Below are 21,874 nucleotides of genomic sequence, written 5' to 3'. Positions count from 1 at the left end.
ATATATGAGAAACAAATGTGACCTATACTAGTATTTAAAACCTTAATTTTTTAAAGGAAACAACTTAAGGTAAATATAAATTAGTAGAAAATCTTTAGGAAATCTGTGCTGTGTAGATTTTTTTGGTCTGCTAAGACACAATTTGTAGACCAATGGAATACTGCAACAGAAACCATAAATTACAAAGTAACCCTTACACACAGTAATTAGAATCCTTATCCTACATACACCTCTGGCTATAGTAATTTAACTTCTCTGAGAAAACAGGCTTCTTTCCCTGACTAGGGTCCTTCATAGCATATCTTTCTAAACCAAAGGATCATCTTTCTACTCTTCATTTGTATTTATTTAACCATTATAATTGCTGATTACATAAGTTAGGTTTAACAAATATTCCTTTAGTAAGAAACAATTTTTGAGAGATTAACACATTTTACTTTTTGCCTTAACTTATGGCCCACCTGATCTCAGGCAGAGAGATAATTACCAAAAATAGCAAATAAATGTTCTTAACACTTTAATTCATTTAATACTTGTTACAATATCAATCTCTTTCAAGCCTGCAAGCTGGACAAACAGAAAATAACAATTACCAAGATAACAGCTTTCATCTTCAGTTCATCTTATGCAACATTGTATACATTATTGTTACACAATTTACTAACACTCAGTTATTCTATCAAGAAGAATATTGCAAAACAATTTCAATTATTAAAATCTACATCCAGAAGAAAAGAGATATCTGAAAGAAATCAACATCAAGGAAACCCAGGTAAACATTTCTCAGAAGGTGACAGGAGCATAGCTTCTGTTCAAGTTTTAACTATAGTTATTAAGTGAATGTTTAGTGTCACTCCATTTGTACCAGAAAGAGCAAAAGAAACAGCATCCCCATCCTCCTTCACCAAAAACAAAAAACAAATAGGAGATAATAGACAAAAATTGATATCAAGCACCCCTTCAAAAATTATTTAAGAGAATGGAGCTATATGCAAAAGAGAATGTGCCCTTTACCATGGAAATGAGTTGAGGAGTTTATAAGCCAACTGTGTATTCCTATGAAATTCAAGTAATGTTTTCTACCAACTGACAAACCATGACCCACACAGGGATGTTCCCTGCTCTGTTGCCAAAACATAAGGCAAAAAGCAGCCAACCCATTCATCTTGCCTGCAGGCATCTGTCCCTGAGCTAGTGCTATGTAATCTGTTAGCTTCACCATGCCAATGCTACAAAATGCAAAGCACTGCATCTTGTCAATTATCAGCCAGTTCACCATCAACCTTACCAAGTGAATATGATACATGGCATAATTTGTTATAATGTAAACCATCACAAATAGTCCTCATCAAAACTGTATGGGCTATTTCTGATCAGTGGAGAGGACACATAAAGTAGCTACATACCATTCCCCTAACTCCCAATTTGTTCACTTTATTAAAGATATCATGCAATGACTATCAGCAACAGAATCATAGCAAAAAATTATTTTAAAAGGAAATATTATCTACTACTTACGAATTGGAATAATATCAAACTATTAAGCAGAATGACTTGTTTAGAAAATGGTACCACAAACTTATCATTTGGCAAATGACTTTCAGTTTCTCATCTAACGTCACTGGAGTGACCAATTCAGTCTCTATGACAAGGTAAACATTTTAATACATTCTAAGGTTTGCAATGTCAGTCATGTTTTCACACAGGTTGAAGTAGACATTTTTCTAGGATTTGTTTGTTTGTTTTTAATTAGCTACAGGGCACATGTGCTAGCTAGAGAGACAGAAAAAGAAAGAGGGAAAACAAGAAAGCACCCATCAGGGAGATGAGCATGCTGCCATCCCTTTTCCTCCATTCTCCTCTCAGGATTCTGGTCACGCACACACATGTGCCCCGCGTGTTTCTCCAACCACCAGGTCCCAGACTCATGCAGTTGGCCATGTAGAATGCAACCACTCCAACACCACACCATCAGCAGGCCCTTTCAAGGAGTTTAGTACTCATCAAACCATGTTTTCTAATTGAATGCTACAAGTGCAAATCCAAGATGGGTAAGTTAGTTTGACTGAAGAGATCAGGTTTTCTTTGTGGTGCTGAAGCTGATAGTCAAATAATACCCATAACTTGGAATTCGAGGAAATAGCCATTAGTAAGTAGGGACTTTTGCATTTTGTTTGGTTTTGTTGTTCCTCCACAATCATGTTTGGGGTGATCCATTGGTGACAACACTTAATGGAAAGAAGCTCTCACTTTGCGACCCTTCAGAGGCTGAGGTGGGCGATAGTTGCTCAGTAAAAAAGCTGCTGCTTCGCCCTCGGCTGTACATAGGAGACTGCGGAATTTGGTCAGCTGTTGAAGAAAAGAGAACTTAGTTTCAACATAGAAAGTCATACCCATGTTAATGAATCACTTTGCATAAAGATTAAGAAATGTATAACCTTTCCTCTACCCGTAACTAAAAATACTGCAATGAAAAGTTTCTGTTATGGGTCACACATAATAAAACAACTCTTTTACTATATACATATCACGATGCAAATACCTATAGATTTAAAAAAATAGTATATAGGCATTTTTAATGAAAGGTCAGAGTAATAGGAAACAACATCTAGAATGTGGTTTAAAGAGTACAGGCTCAGCCTTGGTGACACAGATAATTGTGTCTTGTTCTGGAATGCTGGAGCCACATGGCTGAACAGGGTTTGGATCCCTTGTCAACCTAAAACATATCAGGTGCATACCTATGCACCTGTGACCCTAGCTGGCTAGAAGGTTGGGGGAGGGGTTACATGACAAGACTAGGTTATAGGTACCTATCTCTCTTGTGCATGCTCTTTCTCACTCTTTCTTATGAAAGAAATAAAATTAATAAATTAAAAAATAAACCTTGGGACCAGCAGATGGCATAATGGTTATGTCATTGGACTCCCATATAGTTGACCACGGTTTAAGTCCCAGACCCAACGGCTTAAACTCATGCTGAGCACGTGTGCATGTGTGCCCGCCCAAAATCTTAAGAAGAAAATGGAGAAGGGATTGTGGTGTGGTGATTTCTCATTTTCTGTCTCTTTGGTGTGCTCACATGCCCTGTAGCAAAAGGCTCTCTCTAAAAACAAAACAAAACATGTTTCATAAGACCAGACCATTATAGCTAAAACCAGGAAAGAGAATCCCGGGAGAAGTCGAGTAGCAGAGGCTAAGATATCTAACCCCTAGGACCATGGAGAAGACCCCAGTCCACTGCAGAGTATGATAGTCTGGCTCTGTCTGGAGGAGCCATTACAGGTGTTTGTGCAGGGATCCTGAGTCCTGTATTAGGGCACTGCTTCACAGACCTTACCAAGCACAACACTTCTTGTCAATGGACCACTGACTCCTCTGAAGACCTTGCCTTTAATTCCCTTCCACAATTCTCCCCCACCCCAACCTCTACCACCACCACCATTCAAGCCCTCTGGAAGCTGATCATGGCTCCCTACTCCTACAACACATTAGCCTCATCAGTCTAGAACTGGATCCTACATTGAGCTTTCTCTGACCAACCCGATCTTGTAGGCAGGAGTCCCTAAACTCGTCTTGACGTCTCAACCAACTCGTTGCATTTACACTCTGGATCTCTCCGTCTCTTGGCCCAACTAGTAGATTCTGAACCTGGCAGTCTTTGCAGATTTGCTTTTCTTGGCTCTGGTGTCCTCTTGCCACTGCCCTGGCACTGAAGTGAATATCCCTGACTGGCACCTACCCTCTCATCCTCTTATGTGGCCCCAGGCTTTGTTCAGGCAGAAAACCTGCCCCTCTGTCACTAAGGCTAACAAAGTCATGAAGCAAGTAGTATGACCTGTTATGCTGGCTTTCTTGGCTTAAATACTAAAATTTTAATTTTCTTGTGTAATAACACCAGTAAGTTGAAAAACTTTTTCTGTATCATGGCTTATGTCATTCTCATGCTCAACCATCTTTAACAGCACTCCGTTGCCTGCCAAAGTCAAGTAATAATTCAAATACGCTCTGTCAGGGAACACAGCAGCTAGGCACTGTGCCGAGTGTTTTAAAGTACATTGTCTCATTTAATCCCCCAATAATCTCATTATTAATATATAGTGATCCCATATTACAGGTAAAAAACTTGAAGGAGAGCTATGAAGTGTCAATAAATAAGTCATCTGGCAAATATGTCACACACTAAGCACAGAACTACATTCCTCTCTATTATTTTTTTTAATTTTCCAGCATTTTCCTCTAATCTCTCTTATTTACTTTTTATTAAGGAAATACTCAAATATATATAATATGCATCATAATAAGCCACCACAAATCCACATCCAGTTTCAACAGTCATCCACATGAGGCTGATTCTTTTCATTTCTACTCCTACCAAAGTTCTCTACCTTCTGTCTTGAACTGACTTGATTATTTGAAGCAAGTTCCAAACTTCATATCATTTCAGTATAAATATTTATAAATATTTCAGAATGTAGCTCTAAAATGCACAACATTTTAGGCTGGCCCAATAGTACAGCAAATAAGCACTGTGTAGACAAATCTGGACTCCACATGGCCAGCCATGGTTCAGCTCCTGGCCCTAGAGCCTTGAGAACCACACAGGACATGTGTGGACACACGCTCAAGATCCTGGTGAAATGAAGAAATGAAGGAAACAAGATTGCAGCATGACCATGCCCTTGGGGAGTTCTTTCTCTCTCTCTCTCTCTCTCGCTCTTGCTCTCGCCCTTTCTCTCATTCTCCCATGAGTGCACAGACTGGCAATATGAAGAAAAAATGTTTTAAATTTTAAAATACATAATGTTTACAATATTCACTCAAAACAAAAATGTCAGCTCTGTTTTTGTTTTCTCATCAAACAAACAGACAAACTAAAAGTTAACCTTATAATGTAAGAAAATTTTTGCAAAAGTATCCAAGAAAGAGCTTGTATGCTTTTATCCAGACTATATGAAGAACTCTTGTTAATTCCTTAGTGAGAAGACAAACAACCTAATTTTTTAAATGGGCAATTGATTTGAACAAGCACATCACAGTGGAAGATATATTCATACCCAATTGACATAAGAAAAAATGTTCCAGATCACCAGTCATTAAGAAAATTAAAATCACCCAAATCCATGAGAGTAGCTAAAATTAGGAAAACTGACAAGCCCAAAAGCTGGCAGGAATATAAAGCAACTTAAAACTCATGCATTGCTGGTGGGAATGCAAGACAGTACAATCATTAGAAAGCATCGTGACATTACCTACAAAATTAAATGGACATGACCTAGTAATTCTAGTCCTAGCTACTGACTGAAGACATATGAAAATGTGTCCATACAAAAATATGTACACACATTACCTTTAATATTCAAATGTGGATAGCCATTAGTCATCATAACCAAAAACTGGAAGCCATTTGAATGTGTATCAATTGTTAAATAAGATGTTTTTCAATATAATGTGGTATATGCATACCACAGAATATTATTCAGTAATAAGAATTTTAAAAGTGAGTGAATCTTAAAAACATTGCGCTGGACAACTACAGTGGCCCGGTGGTAAGCAGTGTTCTCCTGTGCTGAAGCCTCAGGGGAAGCTCTCAGGTTTGCATCCCGAAGTCTCCTAGTGCACAACAGGCACACACATGGCTGTGCTCCTGGCTGGCTCCGGATGCAGGTGGATCATGGCACAGAGGCCCTGTTGAGAGCACCCTTTTTCTTTCTCTCTTGGAAAAAACAAATATTTTTTAAAAAATTATGCTAAGTAAGGGACCAGCAGATGGTGTAATGGTTCTGTTGCTGCACTCCCACATAGTAACCATGGTTTGAGTCCCAGAACCGACAGCTCAAAATTCACACTGAGAATATGGTCGTGTGTACCCAAAATCCTGAGAGGAGACAGAGGAGAAAAGATTGTGGTGTGGCCATTCCCCTAAGGGGTGATTTCTTGCTTTCTGTCTCTCTGTATCTCTGTCTCTCTAGCAATCGCACACAACTTATAGCAAAAATATCTTTAAAAATGTATGCTAAGTAAAGAAATCAACACAAATACATATGTGCCATGTGATTCACTTCAATAAAATTCTAGAAAAGGCAGAATTCTAGTGATAGCCTGTCAATGGTTATTTGCAGATTATAAGTGGGAAAGTGCAAAATTATACAAGAAAACTTTGGTTGAGGGATCTATTCTATATCTTGACCAGTGTGTCTTTGCATGATTTAACACAATCACCCAAATCAGCAGCCACACACTTACAATTTGCAAGTTTTATTTCATGCAAATAATATTATTTTTAAAAGAGGGTGCTTTTTTTATTATTTTTTTTTAAGAGTATAAGCAAAGTGAAGTGTTGTGCACATTGAACTTCAGTAATTGAAAAAAACCAATGCTGAAGATTTAGGGCAACCCAAAGAGACTTGGTAAACCAAGTTAATCTTCCAAGGAAAATGACAGATTTATTATCAAAAATATCAGAAAACAATACATCTGCCCACTAGCATGGCAGTTAAATCAAGAATTTAGTACTCACTGAGTGACTCAAAGGAAGAAAAATGGATTTGAATCAAGAAAATGAAAACATCTGATTTGTCCTTCAGGTCAGCGATTTGTCAAGAAATAGCAGAAAGCTCTAGAGAAAGAATCTGGCACCAACTCACTAAAAAAAGGATTTATTTGCCACTGCTGGTGACATTATATGATGGAACTAGAAAACAAATCAAAACAATGTTTCTCAATGACTTCAAAAAGAAAGAACTACCAACATCGAGATTAAAAACTGTATTTTGGAAAGAAACTCTTTAAATCAGTGATACATGCAATAGGTATTTTCACTTCACTTTACATAAAAGAGCTAAATAATTGAATAATTTTATCAATTTGCTAATCTCTGGGATTTTTAAAAAATAAATTTTTATTTTAGAACAGTTTTGTATTTACAGAACTATTGTAAAGCTATTACAAATATTTGTACACTTACCATATTCTTAACATCTGACATTAGTATGGTATATTTTCCCTAATTAATATATTATTTACTACAATATATTATTTACTACAGTCCTTCCTATGCTCACATTTCCATTGTTGTTGTGTTTTTTGGTTTGTTTACTTGTCTTTACCCAAATGTCTTTTCTGTTCCAGGATCCTACCCAGGGAGCAAAATTATACTTAGTAGTTATGTCTCATTAGGCATTTCATTTTTTTAAGAGATTTTTGCCATAGGGCATGTGTGCTTACCAGAGAGAGGGAGAAAAACAGAGACAGCGAGAGGGAAAGTGAGAAATGACCCCCAGGGGCATAGCCACACCACAATCCCTTCTCCTCCACTCTTCTCCTCGGATCTGTGCACACATGCCCAGCATGATTTTCAAGCCACTGGAGCCAGAACTCTAACAGTCAGTCATGTGGAAGTCCAATGATGTAATCTCTATGTCACCTGCTAGCCCCTTCTTTGGCATTTCTTAACTCTGACAGTTTCTAGAATTTACCTTTTTTGGAAAACCCTGACAGTTTGGAGGAGGGATTTTGTAAAATGTTCCTCAAATGGATTTTGTCTGATGTTTATCTCAAGATTAGATGCATTTTTAAAATACCATTTGCTTCATTTCTTAACTCTTAAAATTACTAAATTATAAAATTTGAATTACTACTCAAATAACCTCCCCAGTCTGGCTAAAAATGTAAATGTCTGAAAGTGTTCCAGCTACAGGATATTTAACTGAATGCTTCAGTGAATTAACAATCACATAGAACTCTGACATGCAGCTATTATTTTATATATTCTATTACATAAAGCCGAATTCATTGAGCCTTGAGGAAGACTCAGTAGTGAATCCACAGATAGGCTGAAATAACTCCTGAACTTGCAGTGAGTTCTTTTTAATAAGATTAACTTCATTCTTATTAAGAAAGTAAATGATATATTTTGACATGTTCTCTTCCAAATCAATAGTAGGTTAAAAAACAATACAACCAAAAAATAAGTTATTTCCCAAGTGGCTTTAAGGAATAAAAATATCTTTGAAATATGACAGAAAACATGATTCCCTTATTACCACCCTAATGTTATAATTTATTAACTCTTAATATTAACCAGTTCAAATTTAACAAAGAAATGTGAAAGTAAAGAGTTACAGAGGAGAAAAATGGATTCTGTTAATAAGGCCATAAATAAGGTAGGTCATTTTTCTCATGATATAGAGACGTGTTCATGATAAGACAGGGCAACACCTAATTTGAAGGATAACAAAAATAAAAACAAGCAAAACCCACAAAGAAGAAATCATCTAATTATAGAAGGCTAAATAAGAAAGGGACATAAATCTCATGTAGCCCAACCATCTAGATTAATGATTAATGATTAATGAAGGGAAAACACTGGACCTAGGAGATGGCATAATGGTTACATCTCTGGACTCCCGCGGTTCTAGTTCTGGACCTGGTGGCTTAAACCTCAGGCAGGGCATGTGTACATGCATGCCCAAAATCCTGAGAGGAGAAAGGAGAAGGGATTACAGCATGGCCATTCCTCCTGGGGGTAGATTTCTCACTTTCTGTCTTTCTGTCTCTGTCTGGATCTTGGGTGAGCGCATGCACCCAAAATCTCTCTCAAAAGAAAAAAAGAAGGAAAAACACAAGCTTCATAACATGGCCATGATTAAAGGTGGAGTTAAAAAAAAATAAAAATAAAAACGATTCCACCCAGTTTCCTCCAAGTGAAAGAGTGAATCAAAATCAACCTGGAAGAGCTGATATACCTGTTGAGAGCTGATATTTATAGGTTGCTTCAAAACGATCCACGTGACACTCTCGAGAAGAGGTGGAACTGTAAGAGAACCAGGATATGTCCAGTAGTCCCAGGATGGCGGGAGTAGAGATAATGGGTCAAAATTTGTGAATCGAGTTTGTTTACCCTGGAGGAACAAACAGAATTCCCACAAATTACAATGGGATAGCTTCATGCAAACCTCAAAATATATACGACCAATGAAATAATATGGAGTTATTTAGGATCTTCCTTTAGTGCCTTAAAAAACCATCTGCCTTCATCTAAAAATTTTAGATACATTAGCACATCTTACAGATTTAAGAAACACAAAATTAGTTTTTACATAAAAGGCCTTTAAGCTGTGTTACAATTGGGTTTATTCTGTAATACAACAATTACAGAAATGTTGTGTAAATAGTGACCATTTTAGATCATTTAAGACCCTTTCATAATTTTCCAACAATAAGTTGTTCTAGGTTACTTCTGCTTTTTTGGTCCAGTATGTTGCAAACTTGCTTCAAAGCAGGCCAGCCTATGTTATGTTGAAGATCTAAATCTTTAAGGGAAGAGACGAGAACTCAGGAGAGAACACAGAATATGTTAGGCATGAGCAAATAGTTATTCATTTTACCTTTTCTTTAATAGAATCCAAAATATCAGTAATCTTTTGCAGCTGGGGATTATGTTCACCAATCTAAAAACATGAAATTTCAAAAGAAATGGTTATCATAGCAGATGAAGACTGAATTACTCCATTTCAGCCACTATTTTAAAATTATTTTTTAAAAACCTAAGTCAGCACAAACTTAAAGTTTCCAGAACAAAGCTCTTCTTTTGCCTGCTGACTTTATCATGCTAAAAGAATCTGAACAAGATAATATTACAAGGTTCCAGGACTGAACTTTCAGTTTGTTTCCCAAACTAGTACTAACCACTTCCTATGTTTTCAGTTTTATGAATGCTTACTGTAAAGGTAACCTCGAGAGAACCACTACCTAAGAAATTCTAACAAAATATCTGCACTCTTAACCTAGATGTGACATTCAGACCCAAATCCAATCTGACTATCATGGCATCAGAAATATATTCCACTAGGGCCGGCAGGTGGAACAGTGGTTAAGACGCTGAACTCTCACATGGGCGACTGCAGTTTGACTTCCAGACCTGGCAGTTTGCTTTCTCACTTTCCTTCTCTCTCTTGTAAAATTAAAAATATAATAATAAAAAATAAAATTATATTTATAAATCATATATTTACATATATTTATTACATATGTGTGTATACATGTGTGTATAGCAAACTCATCATAAATATGTATATAGATACTCTTTTTTCATTTTTAGAGGTGTTCTGAGTCTACCTGGGAGTTGTTTGATTGGTTGGAATTGGTTGTTTTTTTTTTTAATTTTCTTTTAGATTTTTGCCATAGGGTGCAGATGCTCTCTGCAGAGAGAAACAGAGAGAGACAGAGAAAGAGAGAAAGTAAGAAATCACGCCTGAGAAAGATGGCTATGGCACAATCCCCTCTCCTCCATTCTCCTCTCTGGATCTTGGGCATGCATGCACACACACACAGTGTTTTCAAGCCACCAGGTCTGGGATTTTAACCATGGAGTTGGCCATGTGGGATTCAGTGTCTTAACCACCATTCCACCTGGTGGCCCTCCACCTGGAAATGTTAAATCCTTCAGGAATATAGTGTAGTCTCCTGGCCCACCTGAATCCTGCCACTACCACCCAGACTGGGTGGCCAAAGATATGGAACCATCTGTCTCTGCCCCAGGCTCCCCTGGTCCAGTTGCAGGAGTCACAGCCTCACACACAGAGTATGCAGCATGGTAAAAGCCCACGCCTTACAAAAATGTGTGGGAGGTGAGAGGCCCAACCTACCCCCAGGCATGATGACGATATTTGTCTGACCACATGTGATATGAGACAAAGGGAAACACAATAAAATGTTTTAATAATCTGTCAGTTCACTTGAAAAACACATCATTGTGGTCAAGCAAGTACTTCAAAAATCAGGAGCTTGAACTTTACTCTGTCCTTTATCTCTAAATATTGTATAATCAGGAAGAAGAATAAACTTTTATTCCCTCAGGATCTCAATCTGAGATCTTATTTCTGCTGCTATTCTTGCTAATGTTGCTGCTGCTCCTGACATGAAAAGGACCAATGAGCAATAAGAAGAATCACAACACAATACTCCAAAGGTAATATATAATTTGTTATACTCATTTCAAAATCGTACAAAACCCAGAGCTACTCTACTATTTTAAGAAATGGTTGAATGTCTGCTCCATGCTTGAAGCTCCTCATTACCAGAGGACATGTGCACTCCAGGAGAACCAGAGAGAGGGAGAAGCAACCCACCGTGGGGCGTGGTCACACTATAATCCCTTCTCCATTTCTGTGTCCTGTCAGGTTCCTGGGTACCCCCCCACACACACACCAGTGTGTTTTTCAAGCCACCAGCGTGAGATTCAAATCACAATCGGCCATATAGGATCTGGCTCACCCAACCACTAGGCAAGAGGGCCAGCCCATGTCTAAAATTCTCTATCCAATGTGGCTGATTACTTAAAATGAAATCAGTAGATTCTTACCTGTAAAAATACTCCCAAGACAGCTAGTCCATCTGGCTCATGAGCCGCCTCCACAAAGCTGGGGTATTTGTCTGAATTCCAATGAACAACATGGAGCTGGAAGGGAGATACACAACACAGTTCAAATGCTTTTTAAACATGCTGAAAAACATAAATGAAACTAAAGAGTTTGTATAGATTCTCCGGTGCTGTATGTGCATATGTATAATATATTCTTCACAAAGAACAGAATCTTCCTATTTACTTTTGTCCCCAACCTTAGTCAAACAGTAAAGAATCATAGTCATGTACTGAGTCTATGGTGCACAATTTAGAATGTTCAGATCATCCTTGCCAGCTCTTCTAGAGCTAACAAATTCCAACCATTACTCCAACCTACTTGTGGCTCTTCTATGCCTTCCACAGATAGGACTGCAATGGAGCAGCCTTAAATCAGATGCCAGTGCAGCCACTGAAGGAGCCTTGGCTCCCAAGTGGGAGGAGAGGTCAACCTCCTACACAGGAGGTTGTCAGGTACCACCCTGCTGCTAAGGATAGTGTCACTGTCCCAGAACTGCCCAGGTAGATGTTTCCCACTGTAGTTTAACTTAAAATTAATTAAAAATTAAATTAAGCTTTTAATTTTAAAATGCAATTCTCCTTATGAGTAACTATTTTAAACAATAAGCATGCAATTTTTACAATAAAAAAAAATGTCTGGCCTAGCCACAGTGGTGCAGAGATAACCCAAGTTCCCTGCAAGGCTTGAAGCCATATGGCTGACCACAGGTTTGAATGCCCAGGCTGAACTGAAAACACACCAGTACCTAGTGTGGGCACCCAGATCCTGAAAAGCTGGTGGAATGAAGAAAGGGGACTGCAGAGCGACAATACCCTGTCAAGGGTGCTTTTTCTCTCTCTATCTCTCTTATTTGTGCCTGAGACAGTAACATAGATTAATAATAAAATAATAATTGTTAAAAAGATTACTGTTAATGGACAAATCACAAATCATAATTGTGCATATTTACAGAGCACAATGTAATGGGGATGTGTGTGTGTGTGTATATATATATATATATTTATGTATATAAATGTGGGATAATTGAATTAAGCTTATTAAAGCCAATTAAGCTCATTAAAATATCTATCACATGGGGCCATTAGGTGGTGTGGTGGTTAAGGCATTGGACTTCCGCATGGTCAACAGAGGTTCAAGTCCCGGGTCTGGTAGCTTGTTATCTCACTTTCCTTCTCTCTCTCTCTCCCTCTCTCTGTCTCTCTCTGGTGAGCACATGTGCCCTATGGTAAATTTTTAAAAAATAAGAATGGGCCTAGAAGGTGGCATGGTGGTTAAGGCATTGGACTCCCACATAGCTGACCACGGTTCAAGTCCTGGACCTGGCAGCTTCTTTCTCACTTTCCCTTTCTCTCTCTCTCTGGCCAAATTAAAATAGTAATCATAATGATAATAAATAAAATTAAATAACAATACATAAAATTAAATTAATAATTCCTTAAAAGTAATCCATCACCTTAATTATTTATTAGTTTTTGTACATTTACTACATTCTATGAATGTGTTCAGATCCTTCACTGAGAGCAAGTTTTAATGCGGCAAAAGAGAACTAGGAGCCAGAAGTGACTGAGGCAGAAAATGAGACATGGATTGTGCTACTGAGGAGAAAGGAAAGGAGAGAAAGGAAGAGGGAAAGGGCTGGGGGACTGGGCAACTCTGGAAAACAGACAGGCCCTGCTTCACAAATCTACCTTCCTACGAGCAGCTTTTTGCAAAGCCTTCTCCAAAGGTGTCCTGAGTGTTCTGCCACTGTGAGTATTCAGTATCCTAAACACACAAAAAGTATGAAAATTTAGAGAAAAATAACAAAGCAGAAACCACTTTTGAGAGTCTTCAGTCCCGGTTAAGGGAAGGACAAATTGACATAGAAGCCAAAGGGCAATGTGACACGCCCAGAGGATTTATAGTTAAGACTGTAAATGGTGAAGGCCAGGCCATATCTCAAGACCTGATATGAGGGACAGAGCTCAGATAAGAACTGGTAGTGAATCCTTCGGCACTTCAGAGAGGAAACACTATGTGGGTTTTCAAGGCCAGGCAACCCCTCCTGCTGACAGTTACAGAGAGAATATAGTATATTTAAATACATTTGTTTATTCCATCCTTTAAATATAACTACATCTTACAGGCAACTGATACGAAAGGATTTCTGAATAGATGAGAATTATCATACATAGTCAACCACAAAACATCCACAGTCATGGAAGACTGTAGGCAATCCAGACCATCAAATGTAAGGGTGGATTCTTGTGGTGCCGTCTTCCACGTTGGTGTGAGATAGCTGGGTGAGGAAAGAACCTGAAAAACCCTGGATGATGAAATAAAATTCATTCGACTTCTATGAGACAGATGACATTCCACAGTTAGGGAGGAGCTGAAAAAGGTGTTAAAATTGTTTTAAATGGTTCTATGCCAATACAGCAGTTCTTAACAAGACATGACGCCCAAAAGACAGAGAGATGTGAAATGACATTTTTTAGGGTCACAACCAAAGCTGATTACAGAATAAATTTGTAACTAAATTTATTCTGTATATAGCCACCCTTCTGCTGCTTAAGAAAATCAAAACTATTTGAAATATTATGGGAAACTAGAACAAGGAAGCTTTTTTTTTTTTAACAAGTCCTCCTCTCTCCCACACACCTTGCTTAACTGCCAGCAATCCCTTCACAGAGGAGTTGATACCACTTTTATTAGTAGTTGTTTTTAATTAAGACTCAAACAAACAAATGGTGAACTCACATTTCCAGACTAACAACAACAGCCTAGGTCACCTAAGTGGAATGACAGGGAGCTGTTGTAGCTACTGAAGAAGTGGAAATGAGATTGTTCCCTGTTCAAAAATAATTTCTAAATAAGGTCATTACTCAACTTTAGTATTTTAAAACTGCATATTAGTGATCTGTAAAATATACTTATTATGCCAGAAAACCACCATTAATATTAAAATCATAGTTTCACTATTACCCACATATTTAATGTGCTTATTGCATATTCCGAATAAGTTTTAAACAGATGACATGGACTATTAGCTTAGGGGTTTTTGTTTTTTGCTTTATTGCCAGAGAACACATGAACTCACCAGAGATAGAGTAAGGAAGAGAAAAAGGGGGGAGGGAGAGAGGCAGAGACTGGGAGAAAGCACAACTAAGGGGGAATGGTGACACTGCAATCCCTTCTCTTCCATTCTTCCTTCCTATCAGAACTTTGGGGATGCAAACACATGCAAATAGGGCAAATCCCTAAAGCCACAGGGACTGAGACTCAAATAGCAGTCAGCCACATGGGATTCGGCTCCCCTAACCTCTGAGCTATGGAACTTCCTGAGCTTAGTTTTCTGTTTTTTGGGTTTTTTTTTAAGAATTATTTTTTAATTTAACTTTTTATCATTATATATTTTATCATTATATATTTTTAAATTTGTTATAGGGCATATATGCTCACCAGAGAGAGACAGAGATAGAGAGAAAGAGAAAGCAAACCATCAGGTCCAGGACTCACACCATGGTCAGTCATGTGAGAGTCCAGAGCCTTAACCACTATACTACTTGCTGCCCTTCCTAGCTTAGTTTTTACAGATGCATACGTATTGGGATAACATCTTTCATGGTTAAGAACCCTTTCATCTCTCTCTCTGTAATGTCACAAATCATATTAGTCCCCAATTTAAAATTTTACATACTGTAGTTTTGGATGGTTTTTGTCTTCCTTTTGTTCTTTTTATTTTACAAAAGGGTATAATTTTTTAATAGTCATGAATTCAATCATAAAAGTGACTGGAGAAAATAATTAATGCCCGAATCATTTCTGTAACTGGCCACAAATGGAATTTTTTGAACCTGAAACTAAATACCAGTGTCTCAGTAATTAATGCCCGAATCATTTCTGTAACTGGGCACAAATGGACTCTTTTGAACCTGAAACTAAATACCAGTGTCTCACAAATGCCTCATGTCCAGCCCTGATCTCTTCTTTAACCTCCGGTTTTGTACCTAACAGACTGCTTGAACACAAGCCCAGAATGCCTCACAGGCAGCTCAAACTCAACACGTCCAAACAAGGTTAACTTCTCTCTGCAACCTGCTCCTCCTTGAATTTCTCTATCTCAGTAAGTGGCACAGCCATTCTCTGGGTTGCTCAAGCTAAAAACTAAGAAGTGTTTTTAGACTCTTTCTCATTCCTGAAATCCCAACATCCACTGACTTTACCTCCCAAACATGCCTTGGATCTGTCAGCTCCCTTCATCTCCACCACCCCAGCAGTCCAAATCATCATTGCTCACTTGAACTATTTCCATAACAGGGTGTATGCACTCGCCAGAGGGAGACAGAGAGAAAGAGAAAGTGTGAAATCACCCCTCTCTCCGGGGGCGAGGGGCAATGGCCACGCCACAATCCTTTCTCCTCTGTTTTTCTCTTTAGATTTTGGGCATGCATGCATGTGCAACTGGCATGTTTTTCATGCCACCGAATCCAAGACTTGAACCATGAAGTTGGCCATGTGGGATGGTCACCTTAACCTCCATACTGTGGGTTGGACCCTTCCATAACCTTCTTATTTATCTACTTCAACATTTGCCCAATAACAGCCTCTTCTCCACATAGCAGCTGGTTATATATATATATATTTTTTTTTTGGGGGGGGGAGATTTTCGCTATAGGGCACATGCGCTCGCCAGACAGACAGAGAGAGACATAGAGACAGAAAGCGAGAAATCCCCCCCCGGGGGGATGGTCACACCACAATCCCTTCTCCTCCATTCTCCTCTCGGGATCTTGGGCACGTACACACATGCACCTGGCATGAGTTTTAAGCCACCGGATCCGGGACGTGAACCACGGTCGACTACATGGGAGTCCGGCGACATAGCCATTACGCTAACTGCTGGTTCCCGCAGCTGGTTATATTTTATAAAACATAAAGCAAAGGGACTGGCAGGTAGCATGCTGGTTAAGGGCGCTGAACTCCCACATGGCTGACCACAGTTCCAGTCCCAGACCTGGCAGCATGGTTTCTCTCTCTCTCTCTCTCCATCCCCCCCCCTATGGTCACCTTCTAGAAAGCTCTCTCTAGATTTTCTCATGGTGCTTTCTTGTCAGTCTCAATGCATGTATCATCTCTGAGGTCTTTCCTAATCTCTCAGTCACTCTAGATGATTACTTGACTTTATTCCTGTCAAAGAACTTAACTGATGCCGTGTGCTTATTGTCTATGTCTACAACTTCTGGGGTCTGACCCACTCCCACTCTCAAACTCAGTCGATCATCAAATCCCACTAAAGCTGTCATTTCCAGCCAGCCAGTCCTCCATCTGCACCAACATCAGTTATTGAAACTTCCACTAAATCCTCCTTAAGGGCTCCCATGAGTCACTCCTGCTTCACCCCAGTCTATTCTCAAACTTTAACCTGAATGATAGTTTTGAAATGCAAGTATGATCACTTCCTAATACAGCACCATTTAGCAGTTTCCCATTGCACTTACAATAAAGTTCATAACCCTTACTATGATCTACCTCAGTTAAGATTAGACCCTTTCCAGACTCTCCAAATCTGCCTTTGACAAATTTCCGTATTCTAATCACATGGCCCCTCCATCCTCATGTGTATAGCTCTTTCTTACCCCAAGTCTTCACACATGACTATGCAGGACCACAGCTGCCTCCCCTTTGACAGGCTCATTCTTGTTTAGATGTCAGGTTAAAGGCCTCTTCTGCAAGGACGCGTTCCCTGACCCCAAGTCCAAGTTAGCCTATGTGGCTGTGAGGACTCTAAGTCTCTCTGTCACTCCCCTCGGAATAAGCACAGTCAGCTGTGCAAAGGCTGGAGGTAAAGTCAGTTCTCAATGAACTCTTACAGAGTGAGTGAATACATAAACTAACAAAATAAGAACTAGCCTTAAATACATATTAAAGAACAGTATGAAATTCCAGTCCAAACTTGATCTGCAGGGCAGAGCTCTTAGCTTCTGACAAATCTCAGAGTGTGAACTCCTTTTCAGGAAACTACTTGTCAACCATTACTAAACTTCTGAGTGTATTCTTTAAAGTTTATGAAAGCACAGGGAATAAATCTCAAAGGAATGTCACTAATTTTTCTGAGTTGCTAAGGAAAATTAAGAGACCAGTCATCCGAAGCATCTAGCAATTAATCTCCAGAAACTGTTAAGATTTTGAACCACCTTTGTAGAGCAGAAAATTTTGGAAAGCAAATGTGAAAACTATTCTGTAGATGATCTAAACTGAGCCACCTTGCAGATTCAGGAGTCCCACTTCCTCCACCCATGGCTTCTTCTGTCCACCACCATGTAGCACTCTGCATGAACACTTCGTTCCTCCACCCAGAGGACACAGCACGTCCTACACCATAAAGCACTGGGCCTGCCGCAAGAGTGATTTACTTGACATCGTGGATGATAGCCTCAAAGGCCAGCTGTGCATGCTCATGGAAGAATGAACTGGAAAGAGGTTCTATTTGCTGGATCTCTCTGAACACCAGGGCTATAAAAAGGTATCTAAACTCTACAGCTCAGCAACTATGAGAAAATGAAGAAATATGTACTCACTCTGTAACATTGTCCTGTCTTGCCTAGGCGACTCACAAACCAAATTATTTTTGCTTGAATAACTTTGGTTGAGTCACATAATAATCCACTTTCATCTCATAGTAAAATTGGGTGTTAGTAAGATTTAATCATATTAAACCTGAAGCATATTACATCTGTTCTTTAACCAGGGGATTAGGAAAAGTTGAGTATTATTAATGAACACAATTTTATGAAAAAAAGAATGAGTTCATAGTAAAAAAGAAGCAAGCCATTGAATGCTTCATTATGGATGTTTTAACAATAACCTGAATAATAAAGAAATTCCACTTCATACCTGTAAATGTAGAGGTAATGTAGTATTTAGGGGAGTTTGTTTCTACGTTTTTTTTCCTAAGTGAAACTTTACCATTTGTTTTCATCTATTCAAAGTAGGTGTTACATGTTAGTGTGTATTTGTGCCTGTATCAAATATAAGAGTCTTCAAACCATGTACAGAAAATGTATATGATGGGACCAGCAGTTAGCATAATGGCTATGTAGCTGGATTCCCATGTAGTCGACCGCGGTTCGAGTCCCAGACCTGGTGGCTTAAACTCACACCAGGTGCGTGTGCGTGCATGCCCAAGATCCCGAGAGAATGGAGGAGAAGGGATTTCGGCATGGCCATTCCCTATGAGGGGTGATTTCTTGCTTTCTATCTCTCTGTCTCTCTCTGTCTGTCTGGTGAGCGCATGTGCACTAAAGCAAAAACCTCTCAAAAAAAAAAGTGCATATGATGAAAACAAACAAAAAACTCTGCATGGGTTTCAAACATATTTTTTCATCAAAATAAACTCATACTTTAATTCCGTTTTTACCATGAAGTTTTTGGTGTCCCTCCTATGCACGCAGTTGGACCTAAAACAAATATTTCTTTCTCTCCTTTCTCATTAACCTTCCAGGAGATATAACCGGTATCAGACAGACAGTCTGAAAGAGTTCGTAATTTTTTATCAGACAGATCTGAGTTTAAACTCGTCTCAATACATCCTAGCTGGATAAATTACTTAATCTAAGTCTCCAGTTCACTTATGTCTAAAATGGGAACAAATAACCCTAAATTCTCTGGGTTGCCACATTTGAAGCTGTCATACTGCTAAACTCTCATATTGACAGAATAAAACAGTGTCAGGCAGTGAGATACCTAATTAGCTCAGGATCTGTTTAGAATCAAGAGAACTGTCCCTTGTGCCCAATAAATCCCGCCAACAGGACAACCGTGAACCGTGGAGACGTGTCTGACGGCCTACCTCTGCAGCATACCTCACTCCGTCCACCATGTGCTCAGAGCCGTGATCATCAGCAGATCCCCAGTGCAGGTGAAACTGTCGCAACCTGTAGCTTCCAGACAGTGGACCCCCACGCAGAACTAAACACCAACACATTTTAAAATGTTAGCAAGCAAAGAATGTAGATGATGCTGCCGGTACCCACGACATCTCTCTCAGTTACTCCACATGTCCCTGCCCTCCAGGGAATCATTTTACAAGTGTGTCAAGAACAAAAACAAAACATTTCCAAGGTGAGAAAGTTACAGTGCAGATGTTTATGAAATACCTCCGGAGTCACAACAGACACCCTGGTCGAAAGTACGAGAAATTAGGAAGTCTGGGAAGTAAGGAATTGCTATTGAACAAAGAATAAAGCTGATCCATTGGCCTAGTAAGGGAAATGGAGTCTACGTGGCTGAATGCAGCTTGAATTCTGGCACTGGTGACTTAAAAACCACGCCAGGCACTTGTCCAGGCTTGTCCCAAGTCCTAACAGGATAGAGAAATTGAGGAGAAGAGATTTCAGCATGACCATGCCCCATGGGGGTGGGGGAGTTTCCATCAAACTACAATCTTGCATCCTCAGATAATTATGCATTCGAGTTTGTGTCGTCACACTCCTGGGAGGTGCTTTCTCTTCTTTCCTCCCCTTCTCTCTCTCTCTCTCTCTCTCTCTCTCTCTGGCAAGGGCACATATCCTCTGACAATTAAAAAAAATTAACTAATTTTAAAAAGGATAAGCCAGGCTTTCTGAATACGTATGTGATATTCAACGAGGTCTGTTTTGAACTTGGCAGAACAGAAAAGAATCGTGGTTAGGGCATAAACTTCAGCAATTAGAATACCTGGACTCATGGTCTCTAACTAACTGAATGATCTTTTACATGAAAGGTTCCCAGTTCAAGCCCAGAGACCTCCCTAAGTATACCAGGCACACACTTGCTCATGACCTGGGGCTAGCTGAAGGCTTGGTGTGGATCATCTTGGGGTTACAGCCTGTCTGTGTCTGTCTCTCTGTGTCTCACTCTCTCTCAAAAGAAATAAACAAATACATTTTTTGTTTAAAAATACATTTTTGCTATAGGGTACATGTACTCACTGGGGACAGAGAGAGAAAGAGAAACAGAAAGCAAGAAATCACCCCCAAGAGGGAAGGCCACACTGCAATCCTTTCTCTTCCATTCTCGTCTTGGGATTTTAGGCACACACACACACACACACACACATGCTCAGTATGTATTTCAAGCTGCCAGATCCAGGACTCAAATCACAGTTGACTATGTGGGGGTCCAACACTCCAACCACTACACCACCTGCTGGTCCCAACAAATAAAACTTTTTAAGATGACATATAAATGAATAAAATTTTTAGTTTCCTCTACAGAATTTCAAGACAATTCACAGATAAACTAATTTAAAAAGCACATTTCCATAAATAAAACCATAGTCTGTACATCGTCTACCAATTACAGATGCAATAACATTCCAGTATATAGTCGACAAATTACGGATGCAATAACATTCCCATGAAAAGAAATCAACAGCTCTGGTGCCCTTGTTTTTCTTCCCATTGCATGAGAAAACCTGAGCTGAACCATGAATTCATTCCTTCACAGATAAAAAGCAAATTAGAGAGCTTGAGCAATCCAAGTGGAATTGACTTTGGAAGAAGCTGCAAGCAAGCTGGCTCTGGAGTAAGAAAGTGATACAAAAAAACACACATTGTTAGGGCAACATCCAAGAACAGTGGCTGATCTCAGGAAAACTGGATCTGAGTCAAGAGTTTAAAACCAGATTAGCTTTAGTGAAGCAACAGACTGCCTTACACTTCACAGGTTTGGACTCCACATTTGAGTCTTTGAACAATAATAGCCAACCTGGGATTATGATCAGCAAATGTCGAATTGAGAAGACTATTCTCTTGGGACAGTGTTCTCCCGAAGGGATGGAAAAAAATGAGTAAAAATATCAAGGTTTATCTATCACTGGCTATATGACAATCTACAGTAAAACACCTAAATTATGGTATAAAATGAATAATGGCAATAGATTTTTTATTCTTTTTTAGTTTTAGCCATAGAGTGTGTGTGCTCACAAGACAGAGAGAGAGAGAGAGAAAGAGAGAGTGAGAAATCACTCCCCAGGCTGCAATCCCTTCTTCTCCATTATCCTCTTGCAAGTTTCTGGGTACATACACACACATGTATCTGGCATGTTTTTCAAGCCTCCAGGTCCAGGACCCAAACTACACAGTTGCCCATGTAGGATTTAGCTGCCCTACCCTCCACACAACCTGCTGGCCCTAAAACTTACTTTTAACAGGAATAATTTGGTGTTTCCAAATGTCAAATTATTCACCTTATTTTCTAACCTAGATAAGTAAATACATCTTATCTCCATTTTATGCTTAAAAACAAGTAATCATGGTAACTAGCAGTTGTTGTAATGGCTATGTCACTGGACTTCCATGTAGTCAACCAAGGTTTGAGTCCCGGACCCGGTGGCTTAAACTCATGCCGGGTGTGTGTGCGCGTATACCCAAGGTCCCGAGGGGAGAATGGAGGAGAAGGGATTGCGGCGTGGCCATCCTGCCAGG

At 39.2% G+C, this 21,874-nt stretch overlaps 1 protein-coding gene across 1 annotated transcript in view; it reads right to left on the bottom strand.

The window, feature by feature from the left end:
- Window positions 1–504: 504 nt before the first annotated feature.
- CA13 (carbonic anhydrase 13) overlaps window positions 505–21,874 on the bottom strand; it is a 34,537-nt gene continuing 13,167 nt past the window's right edge. The window contains exons 3-7 of the mRNA XM_006153857.3: window positions 19,258–19,376; window positions 11,366–11,461; window positions 9,390–9,452; window positions 8,748–8,903; window positions 505–2,349 (exon numbers count right to left, since the gene is read on the bottom strand). Coding sequence (XP_006153919.1) covers window positions 2,230–2,349; window positions 8,748–8,903; window positions 9,390–9,452; window positions 11,366–11,461; window positions 19,258–19,376 — 554 coding nt within the window. The 3' untranslated portion in view covers window positions 505–2,229. The remainder of the gene's footprint in view (window positions 2,350–8,747; window positions 8,904–9,389; window positions 9,453–11,365; window positions 11,462–19,257; window positions 19,377–21,874) is intronic.

Source organism: Tupaia chinensis, unplaced genomic scaffold (assembly GCF_000334495.1).
Source record: "Tupaia chinensis unplaced genomic scaffold, TupChi_1.0 Scaffold000388_1, whole genome shotgun sequence".
NCBI classification, from domain to species: Eukaryota; Metazoa; Chordata; class Mammalia; order Scandentia; family Tupaiidae; genus Tupaia; species Tupaia belangeri.
The sequence above is the reverse complement of the archived record's forward strand: the minus strand, read 5'-3'. Positions and strand labels throughout refer to the sequence as shown.